At 41.7% G+C, this 26365-nt stretch overlaps 1 protein-coding gene across 6 annotated transcripts in view; it reads left to right on the top strand.

Moving 5' to 3' along the window:
• The window catches only part of iqsec1b (IQ motif and Sec7 domain ArfGEF 1b), a 209329-nt gene that overhangs the window by 62943 nt on the left and 120021 nt on the right, over positions 1-26365 (top strand). For 5 of the 6 annotated variants that reach the window (XM_037101007.1, XM_037101005.1, XM_037101006.1 and 2 more), the window contains one exon: positions 7854-7955. The exons of the other annotated variant lie outside the window; for it this stretch is intronic. In XM_037101007.1, coding sequence (XP_036956902.1) covers positions 7854-7955 — 102 coding nt within the window. The remainder of the gene's footprint in view (positions 1-7853; positions 7956-26365) is intronic. 6 annotated transcript variants of the gene reach the window in all.

Genomic DNA, 26365 nt, shown 5'->3' with positions numbered 1-26365 from the left:
GATGGAGGAGCACCATAGCAAAGCCGATTTCCAAAGGCTTCATACTGAAGCAGCAAAGGTTAATTGGATTCTGTCAACATAATATTGTCGGCCAATGTGTAATTCTCTCAGATCACCACTTGGAAAGCATTGTTAAATTTTTTTTCTTTGGAGAAAATAATTGTTTGATCTTGTCATATTCCATGTATGACAACTCTATGAACCTAGCAGCACTTGAAACTAGGGTTGTTACAAAACATTAGAAGCATTTTTTTGTCATATTGTTTGAAAATCTCTTAACATCTTGACAGCAGTTGATAAATGAAGTGCTCTGACAAATAAAAGAAAAACAAAACACAGTATCTGTATCTGTGACTGTGGTGGCCTCTACTAAGTCAGTCTATCTCTTCCATTTGGACTATGTGGAGTCTTCCACAAGGCTACAGATGTATTGCTATTGTATAAGCTATTGGTGAACTAGTGGCACGCCAGTGGTGGATAAGCTTGACATTGGTGAGTATTAACAATAACCATGTTCATGGTTTACGTCCATTATGACAACGTCATGTTTTCTTGCATGTAAGGGAGACATGGGGTTGTTGAATATAACTAACACACACAACATCCTATCCAAAGAACAGAGCTGCAACAGCAGCAACAGCCTCCTTCAGCAGCTGACGTTGGCACAAAGCACACAGCCCCTGAGCCAAGCGAACCCAGTCTGCACAAAGCACAAGCCCACAGCAGTAAGGATTAACTGTCGTGCTTGGGAGCCTTTTCAAACTGAAGTATGTTCAGGACAGCTTGTGTTGTATGATTGTGCTATTTTACAGAAATTCTTATTTATGATTTTCCTAGAATTAAAAGCTAAGAGAGTTTGTTGAACTTTGCAGACGAGCGGCTAACATGCCGAGCTGTCCAGCTAGAGCCACTGGTCTGTCAGTGTAGCCAGGCAGTGGGCGTTTATGTGTTTTGGAGGACTGGCTCTGGAAGGAGTCCTTAAGGGAGGTGGTGTTCAGATACTGCCTGCTGTTTTCTCCAATCTCACCAAAGCTAGTTCTAAAAGTTGCTTCAAAGACAGTTTGTTCAAGCGCGAGGACTGTTATTGCTCCTTGTTATTTCCTGCTATAGGAGAAACTAACAAATTCATAGACTTGTGGAAAAGGTTAGCTTAGGATTACCAACATTAGACAATTATGCACCTCGTTTTGTGGAATAATACCACAAGCAAGCGTGCTTATGGTCTCTGAGACACGATACAGCCTATCCAGCAAAAAAGGAAGATTTGGATTTCCACATTATATAAGGCAAAACCGCTTAAACCTGCTTTTTCAGAAGCACAGTACACAGCAGACTCTGTGTTACATAACTGGCGGAAGTACACACTACTCATTCATCAGGATGAAGTAAAGAGGTGGGGGTTTTTTGTCCCTGGGATTTGTGTCAACAGAAAAAAAAAAAACGTTTTCACACTCAGTAGCTTAGCGCTGTGTGTTGTAACGAGGCTCAGACACTCCCTGTGTTTGTGTTTATCTCTTCCTCGTCTGGAAGCTGCTTCTGGTTTGCATCGAGCCCTGATGGATGGTGCTGGACTGACTGCAATGCAGCAGCGCAGGACTGTGCTTCCAGATGAACTGACCATAATACACTATACTGATTAAGAGAGGGAGTGTACGGTATTGACTCCTCACCGACACTATCACCCGTGAAACCTGACCATGTACTGATACATGACAGGACAGTGTCAGACAGCACAGCTGTTTTTCCAAATGTTTCCAGTGTAGTTGTGATATATAAGGATATGTATACTACACTATTTGTATTTTCCAGGGTTATCACATTGTATAACAAAGCAAAGTATTGATCCAAGAACCAGGTGAAGTGATTAACATTGATCATCTTGTTCCAATGTAATGTTCTCCAGCGAAACCTTGGGTCCCCAGGGTCACACCACAACAGCTGCTCAGGAATGACCCAAGGAACATGTCAACGAGCCCAATTTGTTTATCCAGTTCCCAATTTCCCCAGATCCCATTCTGACTAACATCTGTGGGGACGTGCAAAACCCAGTCTGATTCATGGAGGCCCGACCCTCCAACCCACAAGATCCAGAGGATCTATTGTGGATGTCCTGGTGCCAAACACAACAAGACAACCCCAGGAGTCCTTTGACTCTGCCTCGATGTGTTAGAGCTGTTATAGTGACACAAGTGCACAATATAAAGCAGGTGGTTTGAATGTTGTGGCTGACAGGTGTATGTGCTATACCCTGTCTGTAACTGATGGGGGAAAACAAAAATTCACGGAAGCACGGAATGCCGTTTAATACTACAAGGATCCTGACAGGATTTTATCGAAGCCCAAAGTAAAATATTCAATATTTAAAAAAAAAAAAAAAAATAGAATATAGATGAACAAACAACTTGTTTATTAACAGCATAAACTTCGAGGTGAATACAAGACTACTTTATAGAGACAGTAGTTTTGCTTTACTAAAAATAGCTAAATATAGGTTCACTGTAACAGTGGGCATTCCCTAAAACCACGGCCGACATAGTGTGTCTGTGCTGACTATGACTCTGTACGTGTTTTCCAGCCAAAGCACCATTATTAAGCTCAATTAGTCCTTGAAACAAATTTGCCAGCCCTGGACGGTTTAAGTTTTGGGAGCCAGAGTGTTTAGAGACAGGAATTATGTAAGCAGAGAACCTGCACTCGAGTGATAACAGGAAGCTCATACGGCAGGCAGTGGGAAATCTCCATCCGGCACTTAACCTCCGTGGATGAGAGATTATTACTGGCTGCTCTGGGTCACTAAAAAGCACAACCCATTTGTCCTTGGGGCACGTTTATCCATATGGCTCGCTGCTGTTTGATTTACATTTCATGAGGGATCTTCTCACAAGCTGCATCACATTGCAATATGTTCAAGGGTTTACAATTTATGTTTTTTTGGGAGCAACTTGATTTGTTGTTAGATTTGTTTCATTTATAAGTTGAAATGACTCTTCCAATAAAGTATTATTCACTAGCAAACATTTTGATATGTAGATACTGTATGTAGCTGTATACTGACAAACTAAATTTGACATGAAGATATTAATGATCAAGATGGAATACTGCTTTCTGTATTCCTGAGTGTTATAAATGATCCTGCTAACTGCAAATTCAGTCTTCTTGCTGTTTGGATCTGTTCTGGCATTTTTCACTTGCTGTGTCTCTTGATGGTCTCTGATTACTGCAGTGATGTAAAAGTGGCTGTAATTTAAATGTGTTGCAATTAGGATGAGCAGTTAATTAAAGTGTAGCTGTTGTGGTAACGACACTGTGAGTTCATTTTAGGAGGTTCATGATGTTTCATTTTGTGCCACTCTAAAACAGCCTTAAAACTACTATAAAAACATGATTGTGAAAAATAATGTAGGTCAAATGTGCAAGTTATGATATTAATTCATTTTTACCTCTTTCTGATAATCAGTAATAAATCAGGGATACAGAAAGTAAATTGATTTTCGTGTTTTTGTTTGGTGGAAAACAGCTTTGCCCTTCTCTTCAACCCCCTGAGATTTAAGAAGGCTAAACACTTGTTTATTTTTCAACTATATTGTTCCTGGACACCCTGAAATGCACTTAGTATGATTTTTTATTATTATCCTTAACCCACTGCAGCCACAGCACTGTTCACTAGATACTTGTTTACTGTCTTTGTATGTATCCAAAGCCTAATACGTCATGTTCCTCTGTGCCATATATCTCCATTGTTGTGCCCAGTACCACAGTGCACTGCTGTCTTAGCAAATAACAGAGCCATTTATTAATGATTTAATATATATATATATATTTAGTGGGAACAAATGGGCTTCAGGACTGAAGACATGGCATGAAACTCAAAGTACTTAGAGACAGACACATTGTTATTTTTTTTTTTGTCGGTTGTGTTAGTGATGTGAATTAATGTACAAAATAGTGCCTGTTCATAACTTTACATAGAGAGCGAGAGAGCTGTGAATCCGAAATGAAATAAAATAGTTGTTTTGTCTCACAGTGTTTACATTCTAAAGCACAAGTAAAGATGACCACACCTCATTTACACTTACATTTACATTTAGGGCATTTAGGAGATGTTTTGTTTTGTTTTTTAAGGGGTTGGGGGTTGGGAGGTAGTCATGCTATGCGGGGTTGAGGTAAAGTCTGAACAGATGAGTCTTGAGTCTTTTTGCAGAAGATGGAGAGTGACTCTGCTCTCCTGACATTGGTCAGGAGCTCATTCCATTAATGAGGTGCAAAAACAGAGAAGAGTTCGCTGAGCAGGTTTTTTTTATCTCAGTGATGGCTGTACAATCCGGCCAGCTGATGTAGTGCAGCAAAGTGCTCGCGTTGGTGTGTGTGGTCTGACCAGTGTTTGGAGGTAGATGGGAGAATTTGGACAGTGACTGAGCAGTCATTTCCCCGGGATGAAGAGGAGTTCAGTTTTACTAAGGTTGAGTTTGAGGTGATGCGCAGCTGTCCAAGCAGAGATGTCTGCCAAACATTCCGAGATGCGCGTACCAGTGTGGGTGCTGGAGGAGGATTGGGGAAAAGAGAGGAACACTTGGGTGTCATCTGCATAACAATAGCAAGAGAATCTATGTGATGTGACTGCAGAGCCTAGTGATCGAGTGTATAGTGAAAACAGAAGCCGTCCTAATATTAATCCTTGAGGGACACCAGTTTCCAGAAAGCAGGGTTTGGGCAATGAGCCATTCCATATGACTGAAAGGTGCGATTTGTCAGGTATGATGTGAACCAGGTAAGAGCAGAGTCAGCAATGCCAAGTTAAGCCAGAGTGGCGAGGAGCATTTGGCGATCGTGCCAGTCAGGAGGAGAGGGGACAGAGAGCATCTAAAGGGGAGGAGAGAGAGGATAGCAGTGTGGAAGAGGCTTCCCCGGTAGATATTAGAAGTGCACACTTCCTCCTGTCTGCCATTTGCCTCCCTCCCTGCTGCGTGTGTGTAGCTCAACCCAGCCCTTGGTCAAAGAGACACATCGACCTGCAGCTCTTTATACATCCCTGACAGACCGAGCACAGAGATGGGAGACAGCCAAGGCAATGTAACCTGGTCACTTCAACCTCACTCCACACCATTGTTATAAACAGGCAGAGAGCATGGTCTTCGTAGTTACTGACAGTGTTACACGCGTGTAGTGGGTCACAAGTGATGATAACATGAGATAAGTTGTACAGTTAAAGCTGCAAGAGATTCTTTTAAGCTACTTCAGCTGCACTCATATTGCTGCACTCATGTTGCATATTGCAGTCTGGGTTGAACTTAAGAGGCAGCTGATCATGTCAACATAGTCAAGACAAAATACAATTCATTCATTCCTGAATAAATTGTAAACTGATATTTCAAAGTTCCATACAAATGGTAAACAGTCCAAACTGGGAAATCTTCCATCACAAATCTGTTTTTAAATCTAAAAAATATGGCATGGTAGTTCCCAAAATGTAATTCTGTTGTAGGTCTGTGCTATCCTCATAAAAACACAAAAAGTTAAAATAACTAGTGCCTTTTGGGCAGGGTATCTGTGCTTGTTGGCAAGACTGTGTGATCACACTAAACCCATGTTATTGCTCTCTAAAGTCATCATCCTTTCAAGCCTCAACCATTGCTGTTATTCCTCACATACAATCCTATCTTGCTCTATTCTCTGGCTGATCGCAGTGATCTCTTTAATGCTCATTTTTATATCACCTTTTACAAACCCACTCGAGGTTAATGTTCCCTCACCTGTCCACCTTGAAAGTTTATGAGCTCATCAAGGCCAACTTAAATGCTCCTTAATTCCCAGATGTCAAGCAGTAAAGCTCAGGATGGATATGAGTATCTGGATTTCAGCTCTGCAGAAGCACCGCTGCTTGGAGAATCTCTGATGGTAGCAGAAAATGTTCTGTTTCTCTGTGTGGTTGTTTTGATGTGTGTATGTCTATCACACACAGGCACTGTTGTTTTTCGCTATAAGAAAATAACACATTTTTTTAAAGAAAAAGAAGGGAAAAAAGAAGGGAAAAAGAACAATTTGAGGAGAATGACTTTGCAAGGACATATTTTTTCCTAGGAAAGAACACAGTGAAAAGAGAGAACTTGGTATAGTCTAAAACCTATGTCAGGTAACTCCCAGGCAGTGTATTTGCTGAAGGTTGTGATGTGTTGTGAGTGTGCAGTGGGACTGGCCTCAGCACTGTCAGCTGACTGTGCCAGTCAGCAGCAGACAACAGGCCAAAGTCATCAAGAGGCAGCACATTATCTAGTGTACCAGTCGCATTTCACTCCTCACCAGGGGATGCTTCAATGACAAGCGGCTGCTTCTTCCATTACTCACCCAGCAGCAGCATTAGGCACCATGAAGTGATGTATAGGTGGCTTATTTATACCCTGTTGCCCATGTCCTGCCCCTCCCTCCCTACCGCTCTTGGTGACTTGTGTTCTATTTGTCCAGATAAGGTTTGTCTGGACTGGATCACTGCTAATGGGATAGTTGAACTTGTCACAGCATCCATCCCAAATCACATTGACAATTATGTAATCACAAATTGTCAATTTTACACATTTATTTTTGCGTTGGACTTTAATAAACACATGAAGTGAGAGTTAACAACTTCGCATTTGAGGTGTAAAATTACCATAGGACACAGCAGCTGTTTCCCCCTGCTTCCACTGTGTATTCTAAGATAGCCTAAGCTCCTCTGAATTGCTAATTCCAGCTCTGTACTTTACATACTGACATGAGATTGATATCCATCTCTTCATCTGACTATTGGAAATAAGTATATACCCATCAGCCACAACATTAAAACCACCTGCTAACTATTGTGTTGGTTCCGCTTGAGCAACCAAAATAGCTCTGACCCATCAAGGCATGATCATAAGAACTCTGGGGGTGTCCTGTGGCAGTGGGACTTTTGATGTGGGTCCTTTAGGTCCTGTATGTTGGGGGGCGGGGGCCTCCATGGCAAGGACTTGGTCCGGCACGTACCACAGACGCTTGCTCTGGTGGGATCTGGGGAATTTTGGGCCAGGTCAACACCTTGAGCTCTTTGTCACGTCCCTCGGTAAGGGCTCAGTTAGGGATCTGTGTTTAGGTATGCACTGAATTGTGACACAGGATTTACAAAGAGCATATAGCAAAGTGTTAGAGATCATCACTCACAAACACATTGATCCAGGTGTGTTCTAAAATATATGCACTGTTTGTTTCTGTGTTGATGTGCAATACTTTAACTTATCTGTTAAAATATGACTACATGTATTGTTAGCAATTCCTGTAGTGGAACCGAAGAGATTTGAACCAGGAAGGTCATTATGCTAACACGTTAGATAACAGAAAGTAATTCTAATCTGCTTCCTCTTGTCTTGTGCTTCCTTCCTTCCTTCCTGTTCATATCTGTTCCTCACAGCCTTTGTTGTCATCTCACATTACACTCAGCCTGGCATATTCTGATCATGTCTAATCTCCAGCCCCCCTCCCTCCTCCTCCTCCTCCTCCTCCTCCTCCTCCTCCTCCTCCACCTTCTCTCTCTGCTACCTGGCAATGAATGTACTGTGTGCTGATTCAGCCCGTTGTGATAATGCATATATGAAAGTTCCTGGCCCTGATTTGAAGGCACTAAAATGCTGCGGGCGGTGGACAGAAGTAATCTCTCTTTCTGCCAAATACAACTTTCAGCTCAGTGGGTGTCAGACCCAGTACAGCACCATTCATGCTCCGAGAAACATGCCATGCGTTACCTGCTGTCTGATTCTGAATAAAAAATATACTGCTTCATCTTCTTGAACCTGTTGAAATGTGCATTATGAACTGCTTCAATGTGCCTCTCTCTTTTTATGTTGCAGGCGACACGCCTCATTGCCCGTCTCAGAGATTCCTCTAAACCTTATTGCCCCTCCGTGTAGAAGAGGTTACCCCTGTCGCAAATGGAAGTCTGCATCTTTTGGGTAAATCGAAGGGTTTTTAATGAAGTCACTGTTCTTCATCAGATCACAACTCTCTTAAGCCCATGTCCTGAAAGCCTGTCTCATTACCTCTCTGTCCTGGTGCTACTTTACAGATATATCACTCTGCTTGTCAGCCTGATACAACATCTAATTTCTGACCCTGCCATGTCTCATGCTGCTGTTAAGTGTTTCTGTGTTTGTCAGTCGTTTCCTTTTCCTCTCGAAGACTTCCACCACCTGCTGTGCACAAGCTGGTGGGTGGCCTCCTCAGTCTCCAAATCCACTCAGATAGAAAATGAACAACACCCATCTCAACCACAGACATGAAATAGAAGCGCAGTAGGGGAACGGACTACTTTATGAGGTAGAGCTGGCAGAACAGATCCCTGTGATGACACATCTCTACCTCCAGATTCCTTCTGTCTTTCTGAATGGTTCATGAGCGAAAAAGTTAACCGACATCCTCGAAACTGAGTGACAAGCCTCACCGCATTGCTGCAACTTTGTAGGTTACTGCGAGCGGCTTGTTTGCATAAGGCATCTTGCGGCTCACAATACAGTAATGCCCTGGCTGTCCATGCAGTCCTCTTCTCTGTGGATGCTTTTCCTTGGAGTTCATTACAGCTGCTCAGCGAGGCCCTGAGAGCTCCTCTGCAAATGAGGAGAGATGGGAGAGATGAAAACCCTGAGAGCGTCGAGCAGTGGGACATAGGCTTCAAAAGCTTCATGGCAATTTCAAAGGATTTTTATTCTTGATGCTGCGCTCACTATATCTGTCGAGTATCCAGCACAGAGCTTGAGTGCAATTCTAAAAGCAGGTTTGTCTCACACCCTATAGGCTTTTGCCCAGGGAGGAGGAAGTTAGTGAAAGCCCTAATGAGCCTTGTTTGTTCTCCATGTTTATTGATTGTAATTAGCTGTGGAGATGAAGAGAGTAGAAAGAATGAGTGCTAAACACTTGTGATTACAGTGAGGTCTTGAGCTGTCCCGCTCTATTAGGAAGTATTTGCTAAAGAACATGAAGAACAAGTGCACATCAATTACAATTGCCCAGAGAGTTGTGTTGAATGACGTTTGGGTCAAGCAGGAACTTACAATAGGAGGTGGGTATGTAGATTGGATAACAAATGCAATTATGTTAAACCCCTGAGAGGCATGGAGGAAGTGACACACTGCTGCAGGTAAAATCGCGCTGTGAAGCAATCTGCCGCTGCTCGCTGATGCAGCTTCAGAGACGGATCATCTGGCTCTTATATTTGTTTTAAATTAGATTAAAGGCGTCAGCAGCTAGAGAAGTTATAGAAGAACAGAATACTCCTTTCTTTAGGACTTTTATGCTCTTGAATATGTAGATTCATGCTGCTCCTGCTCTCCACTGAACATTATTGCATTGCTTAGCTCACTTAGTTATAAAATGTTGCAGTAGCATTGTGGGACTGTGGATTCTAAAATCTCTCCTAAACACCCATTTTTATGACTCCCACCTGGGTTCTTATAAGACCCACCCCAGTCTATGCCTTTGATTAGTTGGCTTCTCTGTTTGTGTTAAAGTTGACTTAAACTGTTAAGTCACACAGTATATTGTGTTATTCTGGTAATGTTATTCCGGCTAGCTGTCTGCATGACGGTGTGTGTTTAGTGGTGGGGAAAGTATAGCTTACAATCTGTTGTATGAGCTTGTTTTTATGAACCAACTGCTAGAAAAACACAGTGTTAACCCGTTATCACCGGGCAGCCACTGAAACTACAGATGGGAAATAAAAATGTGCCAGTTACACTGACAGAGATTTTCACAGGCCTGGTCATCTGCTGGACAACAAGAGGGAGGGAGTTTGGTGAACCTGGAAGTTAGCATTGCCCTGGCTCCCTCTGCAAAAAGCTGATAGCATTTTTGAAATTGGATTTATTTCATTATCACTGAAAATAAGCTCTCTAAGATAAATAAGTCTAAAATAAGTCGGCCAGTACAAACAGACTAGTTTCAAAAGTCAAAAAGAAAGTTTAAATCTTTGCCTTTAAGCCTACATGAAGAGGTCCAAAAATTGTAAGTATGATATACAATGTAGAGTAACGGCACACTAGTTCAACTATATTTTCCCAGAAGTGGCCAGGTACCCTAGATATTATCAAAATGTGATAATGTAGCTGCAGGCTGGTTTGCTGGTGGGCTTAACACGAGCCACCCTGTTTGAATGAGTCTTGTGCTTGTCCCCCTCATATTCTGCACTATTCCGTCTCCCCCTCACTGCACGATGGACCGCTAAAGAGCACTTTAACATTAGTGATATGGTCCCAATCTCCTGAACACCAATCTTGTGGTGAGACTGTTTTGTCAAGTGTTGCTTCCAAAGTAGTTTACAACAACTTTGTCAGAATGTCAGTCATTATTGGGAATAAGTTCGTTAACTGGGATATTTGAAGAAGTACATATTTGATGTTTTGTAAATGAATGTAACACATTAGAACAGTTGGCTCTGTTCTGTCTCCTGTGTTTGTGCATGTGATGTTTTGACTCATTAATGTACGGGTGTATTCCTCCTCAGTCATGTTTGCCAGCGTGATCCCTCAGATAAACTAGGCTCAGGCTCAACATATTGACAGCCTTGAAAAACACCTTCAGTTTGATTCGGGAAAAAGCCCTGAGTAACTGCAAAGGCACTCTAGCCTCGTATGGGAAGACAATATGATCGTTTTTCAGTGAGATCTGCTTTTCCTTTTGATCTGGTGTTTTGGCTGCTTTTGCTTTTTTAATGAAGGCTCAGTAAGGGTAACTGCAGGCTTTGAGAGCCTTCAAATGCCTGATGTATGTGTGTTTGTCTTTGTAGTTGTGCTCTCTATCCAGTGTTGTCCACATCACTTCCAATTTCGGCTACACTGGAAGTATTGGTGTGGATGTAGGGGTCGGAAAAAAATATCAATTCACATAAGAACTGCAATTTTTGTCTCCCAAAATTCTGAATCTATTATCGAATGTCAAAATCAATTTCTAAATGTTAATTGGTAGCGTGATGTTGAGAAGATGAAAAAGGCGTAACTAAACTGCTATGGTAGTGCAGCTCCTGCACGAGTTATTTTAAGTACATATTGCAAGCATTTCTTTTAAGTGCTGACTGGACGATCACCTTTGCAAGACGAACATTAAAGTTTAACTTGCGCCAAAATGCAACCTAGGTTTTTTTTTGTGAAAGTACCCGAGTCAGACCTTAGTGTAAAAGCATAATCATGATGAAAGAGGCTCTTTTAACATTTACCGTATTTTCGTTTTCCGGTCAAAATCATTTCCAATGGGAGTGCACGGGGCACTTTTACACTAGCATCAAATTCACTATTTTTAAAACACTAAGAAGACACAACATGAAACTTTGCTCGTAGTATCACCAGGGTCCCTACACATGAACATGAGCATTGAGAACATTGTTTGTGCACATGGAGTTTACCTAAAAGAATGTTTTTGAACAACTCACGTTAGCATTAGCTTGTTCTGCGTCCGAACGTGACGTAACCTGGAGGACAGTTAGGGTGGAATGCTACTGTCTTCTGGCAGCAACTATCAACGCGATATCTCACGTGACATTTCTGGTATTTGATTTTAGTATTGTTGTTTATGTGAGGCTCCTTTTTCAACTTCAAGGTCAAAATTGTTTTTGCAAATTGACAACTTTCATACACACTCACACACAGATGGTTATACCTTTGGGAGAAATTTGGGGTTCAGCATCTTGCCCACAGACACTTGGTCATGCAGTGGTCAGGGATGGGTATGGGGATTGTTAAGATTTTTAATGTCACTACTGGTCTTACTGATACTGCTTATTAATCTGGAACTTTAATGGTACTCTCATCACTTATTTTTGTTACCCTTTTAAGAGAACAAATTTTACAGTTTAAGAACTGAATGAACATTTGGGTCATTAAGGGCACCCAAGCCCATTCAGACTCAACCCAGATAGACATCAGGTTAGTAACTCTATCCAGCCCAACCCAATTCAGGTTCCCCGAATGCAGCCTAGTAAAATATTTCCTCAGAACAGATTAGAGCTGTGAAAACCTGTACTTTAATGCTTCTGTAAAATTAAGGCCCTGAGCTACATCTAGATCCCTCAGCTTGCAAAGCTCTTTGTTGGACTTGCTCTTCAGCCATGTGTTCTTGTTAACCTCATGTTTCTGACCGTGGCCCTCCCACCAACATCTGTGTCTCTGGGTCTCAGTAGTGTTGCTGGCTTGGGAGAGATAAGATGCTAATTTGTTCCTTTGTCTCTTTTTGCTAACTCGTGAAGTAAGCTCTGCATATTAATGAAGTTTGACCACCACTGTGGTGTTTCCCCAGGTGGTCAGATCACCAGCCTCTAATGCAGATGTCGGCCTTTTATAATTAGTACCACTGTGGTGAAATCTGTTCAGTCTGCTGTTGTTCTTCAGCTTGCTGCAAAAAGTGTCGAGAAGTGAAAGAGTGCTTATTTTTTCCAGTCTCCGTGGTCAGTGATACATTGCATTATCATTTTTAACCAGCTCCCATGTCTCAAACATGCACAATGTTGGACACAGTAACCTTGTGATTATTCTTCCTGAAATGTATTTTTATATGACTTTGTATCTGTTTCAGAATATGTCCCATGGGGAGTAAGTGATTTGAATTAAGCACAGGCTAAACCTTTGAAAAGACAAGGTGAAAAACAAAAAGAAGTGCCCTGTCAGTTTCTGGATAAACGATGAGATAATCAGCAGTTTTTCACCTTGCCTTTCAGGGCCTTTTCTACGTGTGTTTTCAAGACAAAAATCCGCCTGTCTGTCCAAAGTTGCTTTATTCAATCCACGGACTGCCTGATGCAACAAAATATTAGTTTGCCCCTGGCTCAAATTGGTATTATTTTGTGCTGAGATGCACAGTGAGTGGCTGGTTTACTCAACCCACAATACCCTTGACAAATGGCTGCGCTGTTTTTGTGTGTGCATTTGTGCATATGCAAGTGACATCAACATGCAGGCTGTGTAGGGGCAAAGTTAACCTCACGCCTCCCAGTTGACTGCCTGCATTTCATCTTGGCTCACTTTGATGCTAACTGGCTCACTGATGTATTCGGCCCCTCCCAAATCGTAGCCATACATCATTAAACTTGTCAGAGGCTTATGTGTCCATTCTGTACACTCTGTATCTCCATTGCACCAACAGTTGCATTTAAAAAAAAACAAAAAAACTTGTCATTACTGGCCTGCTCTGAGATGCTGTGACTTGGGATTTAGTTGTCTTCACACCCACAGCCATTGATTATCAAGCCACGGTCTCAACTCTGTCTTGGAGGCAGCTATTGTTTTGTTTTGTAATTAAAATCACGCTCAATTTTCTCCATGGTGCTGGAGCTGGGGAGAGGTTTTGGATCGTTCCTTGCATCTGTGAGATTGTTTGGGATTGTGACGCAGTATTCAGCTCATTCAGCAGGATGGGATTTATAGATAACCACAATGCCTGTCATTTGAGCTGGGGGAATATTTATAGATTTCTGTGAATACTCTGCCCCAGTTGCATTCATTTGAACACAAGCAGGCATAAGCAGAAATACATTTTCTTTCACCTGAATGGATGGCCTTTGTTGAACAAATCTTAAGCACTGTTAAATTGCATCACGTGCGCTTTGTTTCCCACCGTCATGTTTTCATTACTCCCTATTGTGTTTATGGGTTTCGAGTTAGAACACTCAATCTGAGCAATGTGACAATTACTAGCGAACAGCTCCATCGATGGTACATGTCAAAGTTTGTTCACTGGCCATGGAAAGATATTTTCTGCGGATCTGGAGTTACTTTCAAGAGATAAAATGACTCAGGTGATCTGAGATGTGGAGCGTGCAGGATGCAGCTATTTACTTTTTATTTTATAGTTTTTATTTTTGGTGTTTTTGTTGAGAATCTCTTTGCTAAGACATTAGGTAGTTGGATATGGTTATGGTTAGTGATGACCAGAGATGCTTAAAGTCCAAGTCAAGTCTCAGGTCCCTCATGCTTATTACATCAGGCAATTCAACATTTGGCAATTCTTTTGTTTGCACCTTGTGTGTAGTTCCTACTAGCAAAGCTTATGACAAGCGGGAGAGCAGTTGATGTTCTCCTTGACATAGTGTTTTAGTTGTTGTGGCTTTGTGCAGCGCACGGCGGATGCGTCACGTAACACATCAGTGACGTTCGTGTGTTGATGAAGCAAAACGTGAATCAAATCTTGAGTCCCGAGTTGAGTTTCAAGTCTTTTGGAGCGAGTCTCAACTCACTGAGGGAACGACTCAAGTGCGATTTTAATCCAAGTTGCAAACTTGAGTACCCATCTCTGGTGATGACAGCAATTCTCTGCGCTCACAGTACACAGCTGCTGAGCCACTGAGCCACTCAGCACCTAAGTACTAAGTACACAATCATAGCAGTGGACAGTAACTGTTGAGCCCAAACCTTTTTGGACTATGTACATTCACGAAGGCTGTTTGGCTCGTGTTAATATGGATATTGTGGAATTTAACAGAACTGTATATTTATGCATTTTTAGACTAAACAAGCTGAGAGAGTTTGTTGAACAGAGCAAACTAGCTGCAGCACATCTTCCAGCAGGCCAGTAAGAGCTATGGGGCAGTCTGTTGTTAAGCATGTAGTTATGTGTTTTTGAGGAGTAGCCCTGGAGGGGAGGTCTGAAAGGAGGGGATGGGATTTTTTTTCCAGTTGGATACTTCCAAAATTAATCTTGCTCTAGCTGTTTTGTTCAATGATTACATCTCTCAAGCAGCTTACCCGACACTTCTAACAAATGACACAATTGAGTTGGATTATTCGAATTTTAAGGACTAAAAGCCAGGATTTCACTCCAGTTCTGACCATTATTTTTAAATCTGTCTCTTGCAAGTCCCCCAACTTCACTGCAGTGCAAATTGTAAGAGTTTCCCTCAACGTTCAGTGTGTTGTTCGGTTATTGTGAATCACAGGGTCAGTCTCAAATATCGCAGTTTACTAAGACTCTAATAGTCCGGCGGCACAGCTTTGCCACCTACACCTCATCCTCTTATCCTGCTTCTTCCATAGGCATGAAAAGTTTCATGTTGTTCAATCAAAATAGTTTTTTTCCAGTAATGAAAGGGTTCTTCTCCCTCAGCCAAGGGAGATAATGAGTGTGTGATAGATCGTAGCATTCTGGTCTGTTCAGGCCAAAGACTTTGAGGTGACGGTAAGGCGAGCTAGCTGTCATGGCCTCGTTGCTTGCTTGGCTGAGTTCTGATTGAGAACGCCAACTGGACTGAAGTTGTGTCTTTACTGTAGGTTTCACCCGACACATATGGAGCGTTACTACACTGGCACAACAAGAGTTGTTTTTAAATTGCTAGAATTCTTGTTTCTTTTCTATTACAAGAAAGCATTAGCATGTAGTTGGATAATAAATAATTGCTCTGTTGCCTCCCCATAATAACCATATTCCATCATCCTCACTGGATTTTTTTTTAAAAGCTGTTTTGTTTGTGCTAATAAAGTAAGAGAAAGCAACAAGCATCCTTTCTTTTCACTAATGGGTTTGTTTGTATTATCTTAATTATTGGCACTTCACTTGATGTAATTTTCTCTCCATGTACTAAAACTGTGGTCTCCTGCCTGTATGATCAAGCTAGCTGATGTAGGACTTAGATGGATCAAGCAGACTGCAGCGCTCTGTCCCCTGGGCTAAGGCCGCCAATGATGGGAGGCAGGCAGCCGGGAATGAGCGCTAATTCATCACTGTTAAAGGCTGGGTAATAGGGCTGCGCCAGTGGCCAAGCTATCACAGGCCTGCTGCCTCCAAAAGGCAGTTAATTAACTTTCCATCGGCTGTGAGAGGACGCATGAGTATGTGTGAGCTCGGCCAACAGCCCCACGATGCAGCCTGCCGAGCCGGATATGTGAGGTCCAATTGTCAGGTCTGCTGGGAGGCTGAGCTCGCCGTCAGGTACCTCACTGGGAGTTTCTGGAGGAAATTTTTGCTGTGCTGTCGAGAACTGGATCCACACAGATAAATGCCCAGATTATTTACATAATAGCTCATCTAGCTTCCCTCTTGAAACTCTAAAGTAATTCATTTAGCAGAGAACAAAAGGGCTGCGTCCCCCTTTGTTTCACATCCAAACTCCACAGAACTGTACACTCAGTACCATCATGCATTCTGTTTTTTTTTTTCATTTTGATTCGTCTTCCGTGTGTTCAGCTGTGAACACAAAAAGACCGTCTCTGCAGTGTTTATGCTTGTATAGAAGAATGTGAGGCTTGAGGCCACGTGACTCCTGATTGTTCACAGTCGATTATTAGATTTTTCTGCCAAGACAATGTTCTAGTCAAGCCTTTTTTCCAAACATATTTTTGTCTTTTTTTGTTTTCTCAAGTTTATTTTGTAACATTGACAGGATATTCAAGCAGACTGACAGGCATAGAGCCTACTTCTCATCATATTTTTTTTTATTGTGACACATCTGCAGGCGATGTTGAGTTTAGGCTTCTTAACACTGTTGAAATTATTATTTTATTGAACTCAGAAGACTGCTGCAATTGATGATATCACTCTATTGTTGGACTGATGAAATGAAGACTGTGAAAGTGTTGATAAATTTACCATACAGTACAAATGTCAGCCATTTCCCATTTGTTCGTACAGGGCACCGTTGATTGCCATTACTTTAAATGGGGCTCTGTGAAACGTCTGTGTTGTGCTGAGAGTTAGATGTTAGTTTATGTTAGATGTTAAAGTTAGCCATTGGGGCTCTCTGTCAGCAAAGTGGTGAGAGGTCTTTTAATAAACAGCATACCCGTTAAATTCAAACACTTTATTTCTCTAGAGGTGATATGCTGTTCTTATTCAATCTGGCCAACAAGGCAGATATGAGGTCATTCATATTGTATTGCTGTGGTTGGGGGTCTTGCACCTTGCAACAACAGCATAGAGCCTCTATTTAACAAAGGAAGCATACAGAGATGTGAAGTCAGTCTTTTAAGGTGCAATATTTTGCAATATCAACATGTGACACTGTTTAATGAATGCCCATGAGATCAGGGTCTGGGTATAATTTGAAGTCCTGCTCATTTGTTTTTTTTTCAAGTCCAATTTCCTGCACAGTGTACTATCCCACATTTATTGATAACCAGCACTTTAACTTCAAAAGCTAATACAGAGGAGATGGAAGTGGGTTAGAGAGATTTGAGGTACAAGTGTGTTTTTATTTATTTATTTTTCCTGAAATGACCCTCCTGTCTGTACAGATATTACTGTATGAAATCAGACTTTTTCACTTCACAATTGTGATTATATTTTTTTTCAGTTAAGCCCACCAAGCAGCCCCTGAGTACTCTGTCCCCCCCCCCTCCCCTCTACATGATGTGCAGAAACCAATCGATTGTGCATTTGGCTCTGCTGGATAGTTTTTCTTCACTCCTTTTGGGAGTTCTCAGCGTTGAAATAGACTCTTTGGGTTTGGGCTTGGCACCACTGAGAAATGTGAGGGTGTCTGCAGAGCAAGCTGCACTGCTGGCCAACAGCAGCAGCAGCAGCAGCAGCAGCGACATTGATCCCCGTGCTTTCTCTTCATTAGCCCCAAACAGATGACATAGAAATGGCTCTACATCAAAAGAACGCTATGAAACCAAATGCCACAATTCGCTGCTTACTAGGCTTTTAACAAATACCCAGCTGGTGTGACTGGCTCAATATGTTCACCACCCACGCCGAATGAGTTGCTGCCCAGGAGTCACATCTGACAACATTAGAATGAGTGAACCACAAATGGTCAGTTTTATGAACCATGCATTAGGCAGTTGTAGATGAACTACACAGTATTTGTTTACCATTTACGAAATGTCATAAACAATAAGCAGTTGTTGTCCATAAGCGCTAGCTGTCAGTCATATAGATGCATATACATCCACCTGAGTACTATTTTAAAAAAATTCAATAAAGTGGAGAGGTTGTGACCTGCCGAGTACATAATAGTCCTTAAGAGTCCCCTTCAGTGTCTAACAGTGTTAGCGCTATAAGTGATGATAAAACGATGGCTGCAGTTTCCGTATATATGCCACAAACACAGTATCAGCCTACACTTAAACAGGCAATGTTGTCACAGTAATAGACCAGAGTCCTTGATAAAGAAAGTGTACACTATACCACAACCTCACACAGTAATGTTACAGTTGAAGTTCCCCTGTAGTCAAAAATGTACTTTTCTCTTCTTTCTTAACGTTGAGTGTTTGAACCTCACTGTGTAGTATGATGTATGCAGAGTTTGACGCTTTGCCGATTCATTGCTCAAAGTGAAAATGTTCTGTGTGCTCGGTGAATATCTGATTTTTTACGAGGGGGGCTACAGCTATATGTAGTTTGGAAACCATTTTGGGGCCAGAATTCAGCATTCAGAAGTGTGATATGGAACTCGAATGTTGCACTGCAGATACAATCAGTGTTGCCACAGTTACCTTGAAAAAGTAATCCGATCACTAATTACTCCTTTAAAAAGTACCTTAGTTACTTTACTGATTACTTGTTTTTAAAAGTAACTAAGTTAGAGTATAAGTTACTTTATTGGTTACATTCAGCAGGTGACTCGAGTGACAGCAGTGACTTGAGTAAGTAACTTTAATCTGATTACTGGTCTGAAAATATTAACGTGTTAGATTACTCTTCACTGAAAAAAGTGGTCAGATTAGAGTAACGCGTTACTGGCATCACTGGATACAATGGACTGGACACTGAAGTAGGACACATCTTGTGTCTAGCAGTTAAACTGTTAAATATTTGACTATTCGTATTTTCTGTCATTTTTAATGAGTGAGACAGAGTACGAGCTGTTCTGATGTCTTTGAACATTTTCTTATCTTATTTTATGTTTCAATTACTTTATTTTTTTTTTTTTTTGTGTGTGTATTTTCATTTTCTGAGGTAAGTTATGCTCACCACCTAAACTGGCTTGTGTGTACATTAATGAGTTTTTTCAGGTCACTGGTTACTCTTGGTGGTGTATATAGAGAACTACCCTCAGAATGACTCCAAAGCTGGGACTTTTCATTTCTCTGGCTGTCTGGAAGCAGTTTGTAATTTGAGATTAGGTGCCATCTGGGAGGGTAGGGGGTGAAATGTAATCCCAGTGTATTCACTTACTCAGTTTCAGCACAGCTTTTGGAACAGAACAACATATTGGATTTATCTGCAGGCATGGTGTGTTATTCTCTATGATGCTGGGAGACGGCCAGAGATTGCCAGAATGCATGGTGGAATTTGCTGATGTTGAATGGGGTTAGTATTAACAACACGGCCCCTGTCCTTCTCTAAACGTATAGTATGTATAATTTATAACGTCCAGCAGCACTCAATGAGCCGACGGTCAGCTCTTCTCTGGTGTCTCCGTTTTTCACTCTGTCTGATTAAACCTCCGAACAACATTGTTGCACTGATTAGAGGCTTTGTTTTCTTTTGTAGCGGCCATTAGCTACATCCCTGCCAGCTCCTCCCTTGAGAGCTGTTGGCTGGAGATTAAGTGATCCTAAACTCTGGGAATTTTTAGAATGAATGAATGTGATAAGTGTGTGTAATGCAGTCAGTGCATGTAATTGGAACAAACCATGTCATGCACAAAACTATACCTATTTTAAAAACACACACAACAAAGCAAGGAGTCATTAACTTGTTTCCACTGTGGCACATGCTTATCGCTCACAACATCAGCTGTGGTGGCTTCAATTTAAGACACTCATTAAGGTACGTCATGTCGCATTTGAGCATCAACAAATCATTACCATGTTAATTTGGACTCATTAGTTTAATTATTGTAAACAAACCAGACTATTGCTCACGAAAACAGCTTTGCCACTGAGGTACAGATCTATTTGTCTGAAGCCTTCTCACTTTGCAGGAAAACAACAACTTCTTGAAACAACTTTTTAACTGCTTCATTTCAGTCATTCATATTGATTGGATCAAATTAGATCATTATTTCAGCAGCCAGAAGGGAAATAAATTTGGTCGCGGTTACAAATGACAAAAGTGACTGATCAAAGCAGAGGACATATAAAACATACCCAGCCACAGTATTTCCAGCAATACAGACGTGAACACATCATCCCACAAGATTTCAGTGTAGCTCAGGTCCCACAGCATAATACATCATTAATAAATAAAAACAATTTCAATGAAAAAATGACAGGAGATAGCAGCTCTGTGAGGCTTTAGTTTGGTACAATGAGCTAAATGCTAACAGTAGCATGCTAACATACCACAGTCAAAATGCTAACATGCTAATTTTTTGTAGGTGAAATGTTCATCATAGTCAAAATTCATCACCAGAAAGGGGGGCTGTCATGTATTGAATGCACTTGATAAATAAGACCACAGCAGGTCGCCTGGTCATTCACTTTCCTCTGAGCATGATCAGGTAGCTCACTGTGGTCTTTTTCAAAATCGAAATGAGGGAAAAAAACATTTGCCGAACCTCTTTTTTTTTCTTCTTTTTTTTGTCACAGTAAACATCAGAGTCTATTGGATATCTGTTTTCAAAGTCACTTTGAAAATGCTTTTATGTAGTCAAATTAAAAAAAGGACGGAGCTTGTAAATATCTTCCGAGTAAAGGTCTCTTTCAACTGAAAACATTATTATGATTTTGGATGACTTATTTTCAAAATGTTTGTAGAGTCTGAAAGGATTTCTATTTGCATATATCAACTTCAGAAATTGTTATAAACGGCAAACACATACACCTCTGTCTGTGTGTGCATCTGGTTATGAATATATTTAGGACTTAAAGTTGTATAACTTATTGTCCGTGATGAATAAAGGAGGGGCTCTGATTTTTATCACCAGCTGAAAATTATTAAAGTGCTACTTGAAAAGTATACTCATCTACCTCGTTTCTGCAAGGCTTTGAAGACTGAACAGAAAAAAAGCCTAAAATGCATTGCAGCTACCTATTGATTGCTTTAATGCTGTTTTCAAGTGAGTTCTGTGTGTGTGTGTGTGTGTGTGTGTGTGTGTGTGTGTGTGTGTGTGTGTGTGTGTGTGTGGGGGGCACCAGACACGAGAATAATATTTGTTTCAAGATACCAAATCTGATCACAAAGTCCACAGAGTATTTGTACCAAACATACGCATTATTTGATTTCAGAAAGTTGCAGGGTGTTTGTCTTGTGTAGAATCATGGGCCCAGGCCTCATGACAGCACTGAGCTGTGAAGGAGCTACAGCTGGCCTTTACACCTCTCCATTTTCACCCATTGCTCACAGAAGAAAACACTTCTGATTTTATTTAGCCATATATATATTTTTTTATATTAAAATGGCCTTTACATTTATGCAATTATATATTACATATGACAGATTGGCCCTTATCAAGATATAAACCTGTAATAGAGGTGTGATAACTGATTGAATGTGAAAGTTTGTTATTGTCACAACAATTTGACAGCTGTCAACAATATACACAACACGTGTCAGACTGGAGTTGTAAGCCAACACACAACAATGTACCAACTGTACATCTGTTAGCTGTTAAGTAGTTGACTCAAACTGTTAACTCACAGAGTAGCAAGGACCACGAAATAGGTAAATCAGAAGGCAGTATTCTGTTATCCAAAATGTATTGGCTGATTGTGTTAGGACGTGTGACCCGTGACGAGACTTAAATCAAAATTTGGCACAGCTGACGTTGACATAAAGGGAACGATGGTGTGTGCCTGTCTGAAAAACTAAAACAGTTATTGTCACAACAGTTCCCTCAATCTCATGTTTTTTTTCTCTATATATTGCTATTTTTGTTTTTTCTAATACATTTTTAATGATTAGAAGGTACCAATACGCAGGACTTACAGTTACACAACAGATCCCAGATGTATAAGGTGAGGTTTCTTTTCGTTTGTGTTCAGCAGGCGTTAGTGTCAGTTACCGTTTAAGAGTCGGCCTGGTTGGCACAGCCCGAAGTTTATTAAGCAGTAAATCATGAACTTACACTCTCATGTAAGTAATTATTTTTATGCAGGGCTCATGGAAACATTTAGGACACGTTTCTGGACTCCATCTCGGTGATGTTGTCTAATATGTGTTATGCTGTGTTTGCTCTCCCAAACTTTCCCTCACAGCAGATTTGAAAGATGCAGGCGGGTCCTCTAGGTGCAGTGTTTGGCAGTGGAAAACTGTCTTTTAAAATATGCTCTCGCCATAGTGTAATGGTCAGACATCTTCCTGGTTTGATTTCACACACTGTGCCATGATGTCTGTACCATGGCGCTCAGGACAAAGAGTCTACATCTCCCCTTAGACCCACTGACTGGTCATGACTGGTCTGAAAAAAATCAGAATATCATACAAAAAATGCTCAGCATATTTTCCCAAACATAAGAAAATCTTCAAATGTCAAAACTGAAATCTGAATTATTTTTAAAAACACATAACAGTTCCTCCCTTGGTCTACTATTGAATTTGTCGGCAAGTGATTTGAATTATTTCTGCAGCAATCGTTTTATATAGTAACCCAAACTATTTGTATAGATATCACTGCTCTCTGAAAACTGGGTTGCGCCAACAATATAGTTGCCATGGTTACTTGATCAATCCAGTGGTGGATGGACTCAAATATTCAGTACATTCAGTATTGCCTAAGGAGAGGTTCATGTGAAAACTGGGTATGCAATCTTGTGTAACCTTTAGGTGTTAAAAGTTAAATATAATGTCTACTTCAATTGATTTTGATCCCTTAAATGTCAATGTAAATATAGATTTGATATTATATTGCCTGATAATGTAACTATGGATGGAGAGCGACATACTACTGGAAATCAGCTATGTAAATGTCAAGGCAAAAAAAAAAACCCTGCACATCCTGCTTCATTCTTACTGTTCAGACACAGCAGACTGTTTGCTCATCTAATAGCAGATGCCCGAGGCAGCAGCAGGTGTTGTTGAGGAGCGTATATGTGCAAATCAAAGCTTGATTGGTGCCCTCGGAGCAGCCAAAGGAAACAGCGGGCATGAAGGTAAATCAATGGTGATAAGTTCATCAGTTAATCCAGGGTTAATGGTATTACTGATGCTGCTCTGCTGTGTGGCCTTTGTGACAAAAGGTCAGCCTCCACCTATTAACACGCTTGCAGGTGGCAGGGAGCAGCAGTCTGCAGGCACTGTGCCGCAGCCATGAGCTGAATCCTCCCCCAGCCATTGCTGCATTTGAGCGTCGTAGAGCCTGATCACACCCATGTTGCTGCTATCGTCTGCTTTGTGTCAAAAGTAATTAGTGATGGATTGTTTATCAGAGGGAGAGAAGCATGCCATAGTTCCTAAAACAGCTTGACTTGCAACCCCGCCACCTCATACACACACACACACACACACACACACACACACACACACACACACACACACACACACACACACACACACACACACACACGTCCGTCCTGCTGATGGAAAGCGCCTGGGTTCAGTACGAGCCTCCCCTAATGACAAGGGCGTGTGTCGCAGTGTGAAGGGCTGTTTTTTCTTCTGACATCGGAGCAATTTAACACATCGCGGCACATCGTGAATTAAAGTAGAGCAACCAGTTCTTTTTCTACCTCCGAGAACAAGATTCTGAATATGAAATCTGACATTAGACCCAAACCGCTGCCGAAAGGACGTTTTCAACTAGGCAGTCCAACCTCATCCGCCTCTGACGTTGGACATCGTTTTTGTCTTCTGGGGCGAGAACAGTTCTAGTTTACAAAACTTTCTGTCCTTTCTTCCTGTCTGTTAGGCTGTCACTACTGTGAGGTTTCTGACATGTCAGCCAGCTGGATTCTACACAGTCTCGTATTTTGCACTGTGCATAAAGAAAACAGAATATTTGGAATTCGGTCAGCAGCTTTTATAACCATTTTGTGGCAACCTTTGTGGCTCTCTTGTATGAGGTACAACCTCACGCCACAAGATGAAAGAAGTCATTTTGTTGCAAATGTTGAGCCCAAGTCGTCTCTGCTTCATTAAAATGAAAGCGATTACCATGGGCAGGGATTTACCCCCATGTTGTACAATAGCAAATCTATTTCTCCGCATGTTACGTAACTTTCTGGACCTGGAAGAATGCCACTTGTCCTCTCTCTCTCTCTCTCTTGCTGACTCGCCGCGTGCGCGGGCAGCCACTCGACTCGATGGCTGGATATTACCCATGCTGCCTCACAAGGCGAACACTTTCACGCAGGACAGACCTCTGCCCCTTCACCCTCAGGAGAGCCACTGAGTGAGGGAACAGTGTGTCTTCTTTTCACCATGTGTGTTAGAGGATGATGGGGTATGACAGACAGCTGGCGAACGACTGGGAGGCAGCCAGCACATCCCTTAGTATCAGTCACATGAAGCCCCGTGCCTGTCTGGCCCTGAGGAGAGAGGACGCCACCGCCTGGCAGCCAGGAGAAATGTTCCTACAAACTGCAGAAACGTGAGGAAGCTTAGCTGACTGCACATTGTTTTGGTAAAAAAAAAAAAATGAAGTGAGATTTTATCTAATTTGCGAGATGCTTTATGGAGCCACTGAAGCCTCTATTTTATCAGTGTATTAAAACTCCAAATTGTTCTGCAACAAAAGACCTGCAGGTATTTCAGAGGGAGGAGAGAATGAACAAGTGTGCTTTACGTTTTTGCTACGGGGCTACTATTTTTGTAATTGGTGTTAAGCAAGCAGCTGCTTGGGCTTTACATATTGATGTGCCATAGCTGCAGCAGTAGGCACTCCATCCGCCTCTCATTCACAGGCTTTTTAAGGCAGCAGCCCTGCGTGGCGCCTCCACCTCAGATCTATGGGAGAGGGGTGTTGATCTCACTAAAGTGTGCCTCGCCATGCCCACGGGGAGGAGAGAAGGGGCTGCGCCAAGCTGTAATTGATAGATTGATGGTTCACCCCTCTTCTGCCTGAGGGAAAACAGCATACACCCCCTCCTGCGCACATAGTAAGCATACTGTACACCGCCATTCACACACACACACACACACACACACACACACACACACACACACACAGCAAGATGCTGAGATTGCTGGATCTGGATTATATCCAGTGATGGGTTAAAGCAGATTCATAGTGTTCGCATTCTGTTAAGCATTTTCTTGTAATCAGTGTGATTGTATATGCGAGAGCTAATTGATCTATGCCTGTGCCACCACTCTGGAGGTTAGTTCATGCCAAAGGGGGTAGTGGCCTAGCATGGCATCAGTCAGATTATCTGGTGCAGTTGTAATCAGTTAATCTCTCCACCATGCTGCATCACATGTTTGCTGCACTCAGTGTCACCAGGCCTCCACTAGTCATGCTTTAATTCCCTAAATGTACATGTCATTGTTCATACAGCAGAAATCTACAGTGAAAAACACATAACTGCATACCAGTTGCAATAATAACTGTAAAAGGCTGTGTTGAGTGTTGCTATTGTAACCATCTTGTGCCATGTTATATGTGTATGTTCACATTCATCACTTGTACTGCACCTAAAAAAAAGAATTACATTAAAAAAGGAGAAGAAGAAGACGAAGAGGAAGAGGTTTTTCAGAAAAAGTCCCCAGTGCATCAAATGACAATGTAATTACATGGCTCAGCCACGACAAGAACCTGCTTCTTTGCAGAGGACGTTATGGTCAAGCCAACTGCCTTGAGTAGTCCTCCTAAATCTGTCCTATTTGTGAAGCAATCTAGACTCCAGTAGAGGATGGTTAAAGCTGCTGTCTGTAACTATTTTTTTTTTCTTAAGTATTTGGCCTTTTGGCTTTATTGATAGGATAGCTGAAGACTTTTGACAGGAAACAGGATGAGAGGGGAGGAGTGACATGGAGCAAAGGGACCCAGGCCAGGAGTCGAACCCGGATCAACTGCAGTGAGGACAAAGCCTCTATACATGGGACGGCTGCTCTACCCACTGAGCTAAACAGCACCCCGTACCTATTTTTTTTTTGCGATTCTTGCTAAAATTGTCATTATGATCTGACAGTCGAATAAAATATGGGTAAGCTGTGTAAAACTCCATTAGCTGTGGCTCCACCCAGTGGCTGTAATTTGATTTGCAAGAATCCACCGCTCCCGTGTGAACACAACCAATCAGAGCCAAGGAGAGTGTCTGAGAAGTGTCAGTCACTCTCATACATATGCTGTTGACAGCTCTTACCGGGTCAGATACGTTCAAGCTCAAACTGTGAACAATGGCTGACAAGAGACAACAAAAACAGAGCCGAGAAATGGCCCAACATTTCCAACATCAAGGAGAAGAAATAAAAAGACTAACAAAGAAAAGCAGAGTATAAAGAAAGAATTGGACTGAGCCGGAGAGAAAACAAGGATAAACATTGGAGCGTCATTCAGAGGTGGAGGGAGCTGCAGGATTTGTAAGGACTCAAGAGCGACGCAGAGTTAGTGACTTTTCTGCTGGAC

This window comes from Acanthopagrus latus, chromosome 6, assembly GCF_904848185.1.
Source record: "Acanthopagrus latus isolate v.2019 chromosome 6, fAcaLat1.1, whole genome shotgun sequence".
In the NCBI taxonomy this organism is placed as follows: domain Eukaryota; kingdom Metazoa; phylum Chordata; class Actinopteri; order Spariformes; family Sparidae; genus Acanthopagrus; species Acanthopagrus latus.
The sequence above is the reverse complement of the archived record's forward strand: the minus strand, read 5'-3'. Positions and strand labels throughout refer to the sequence as shown.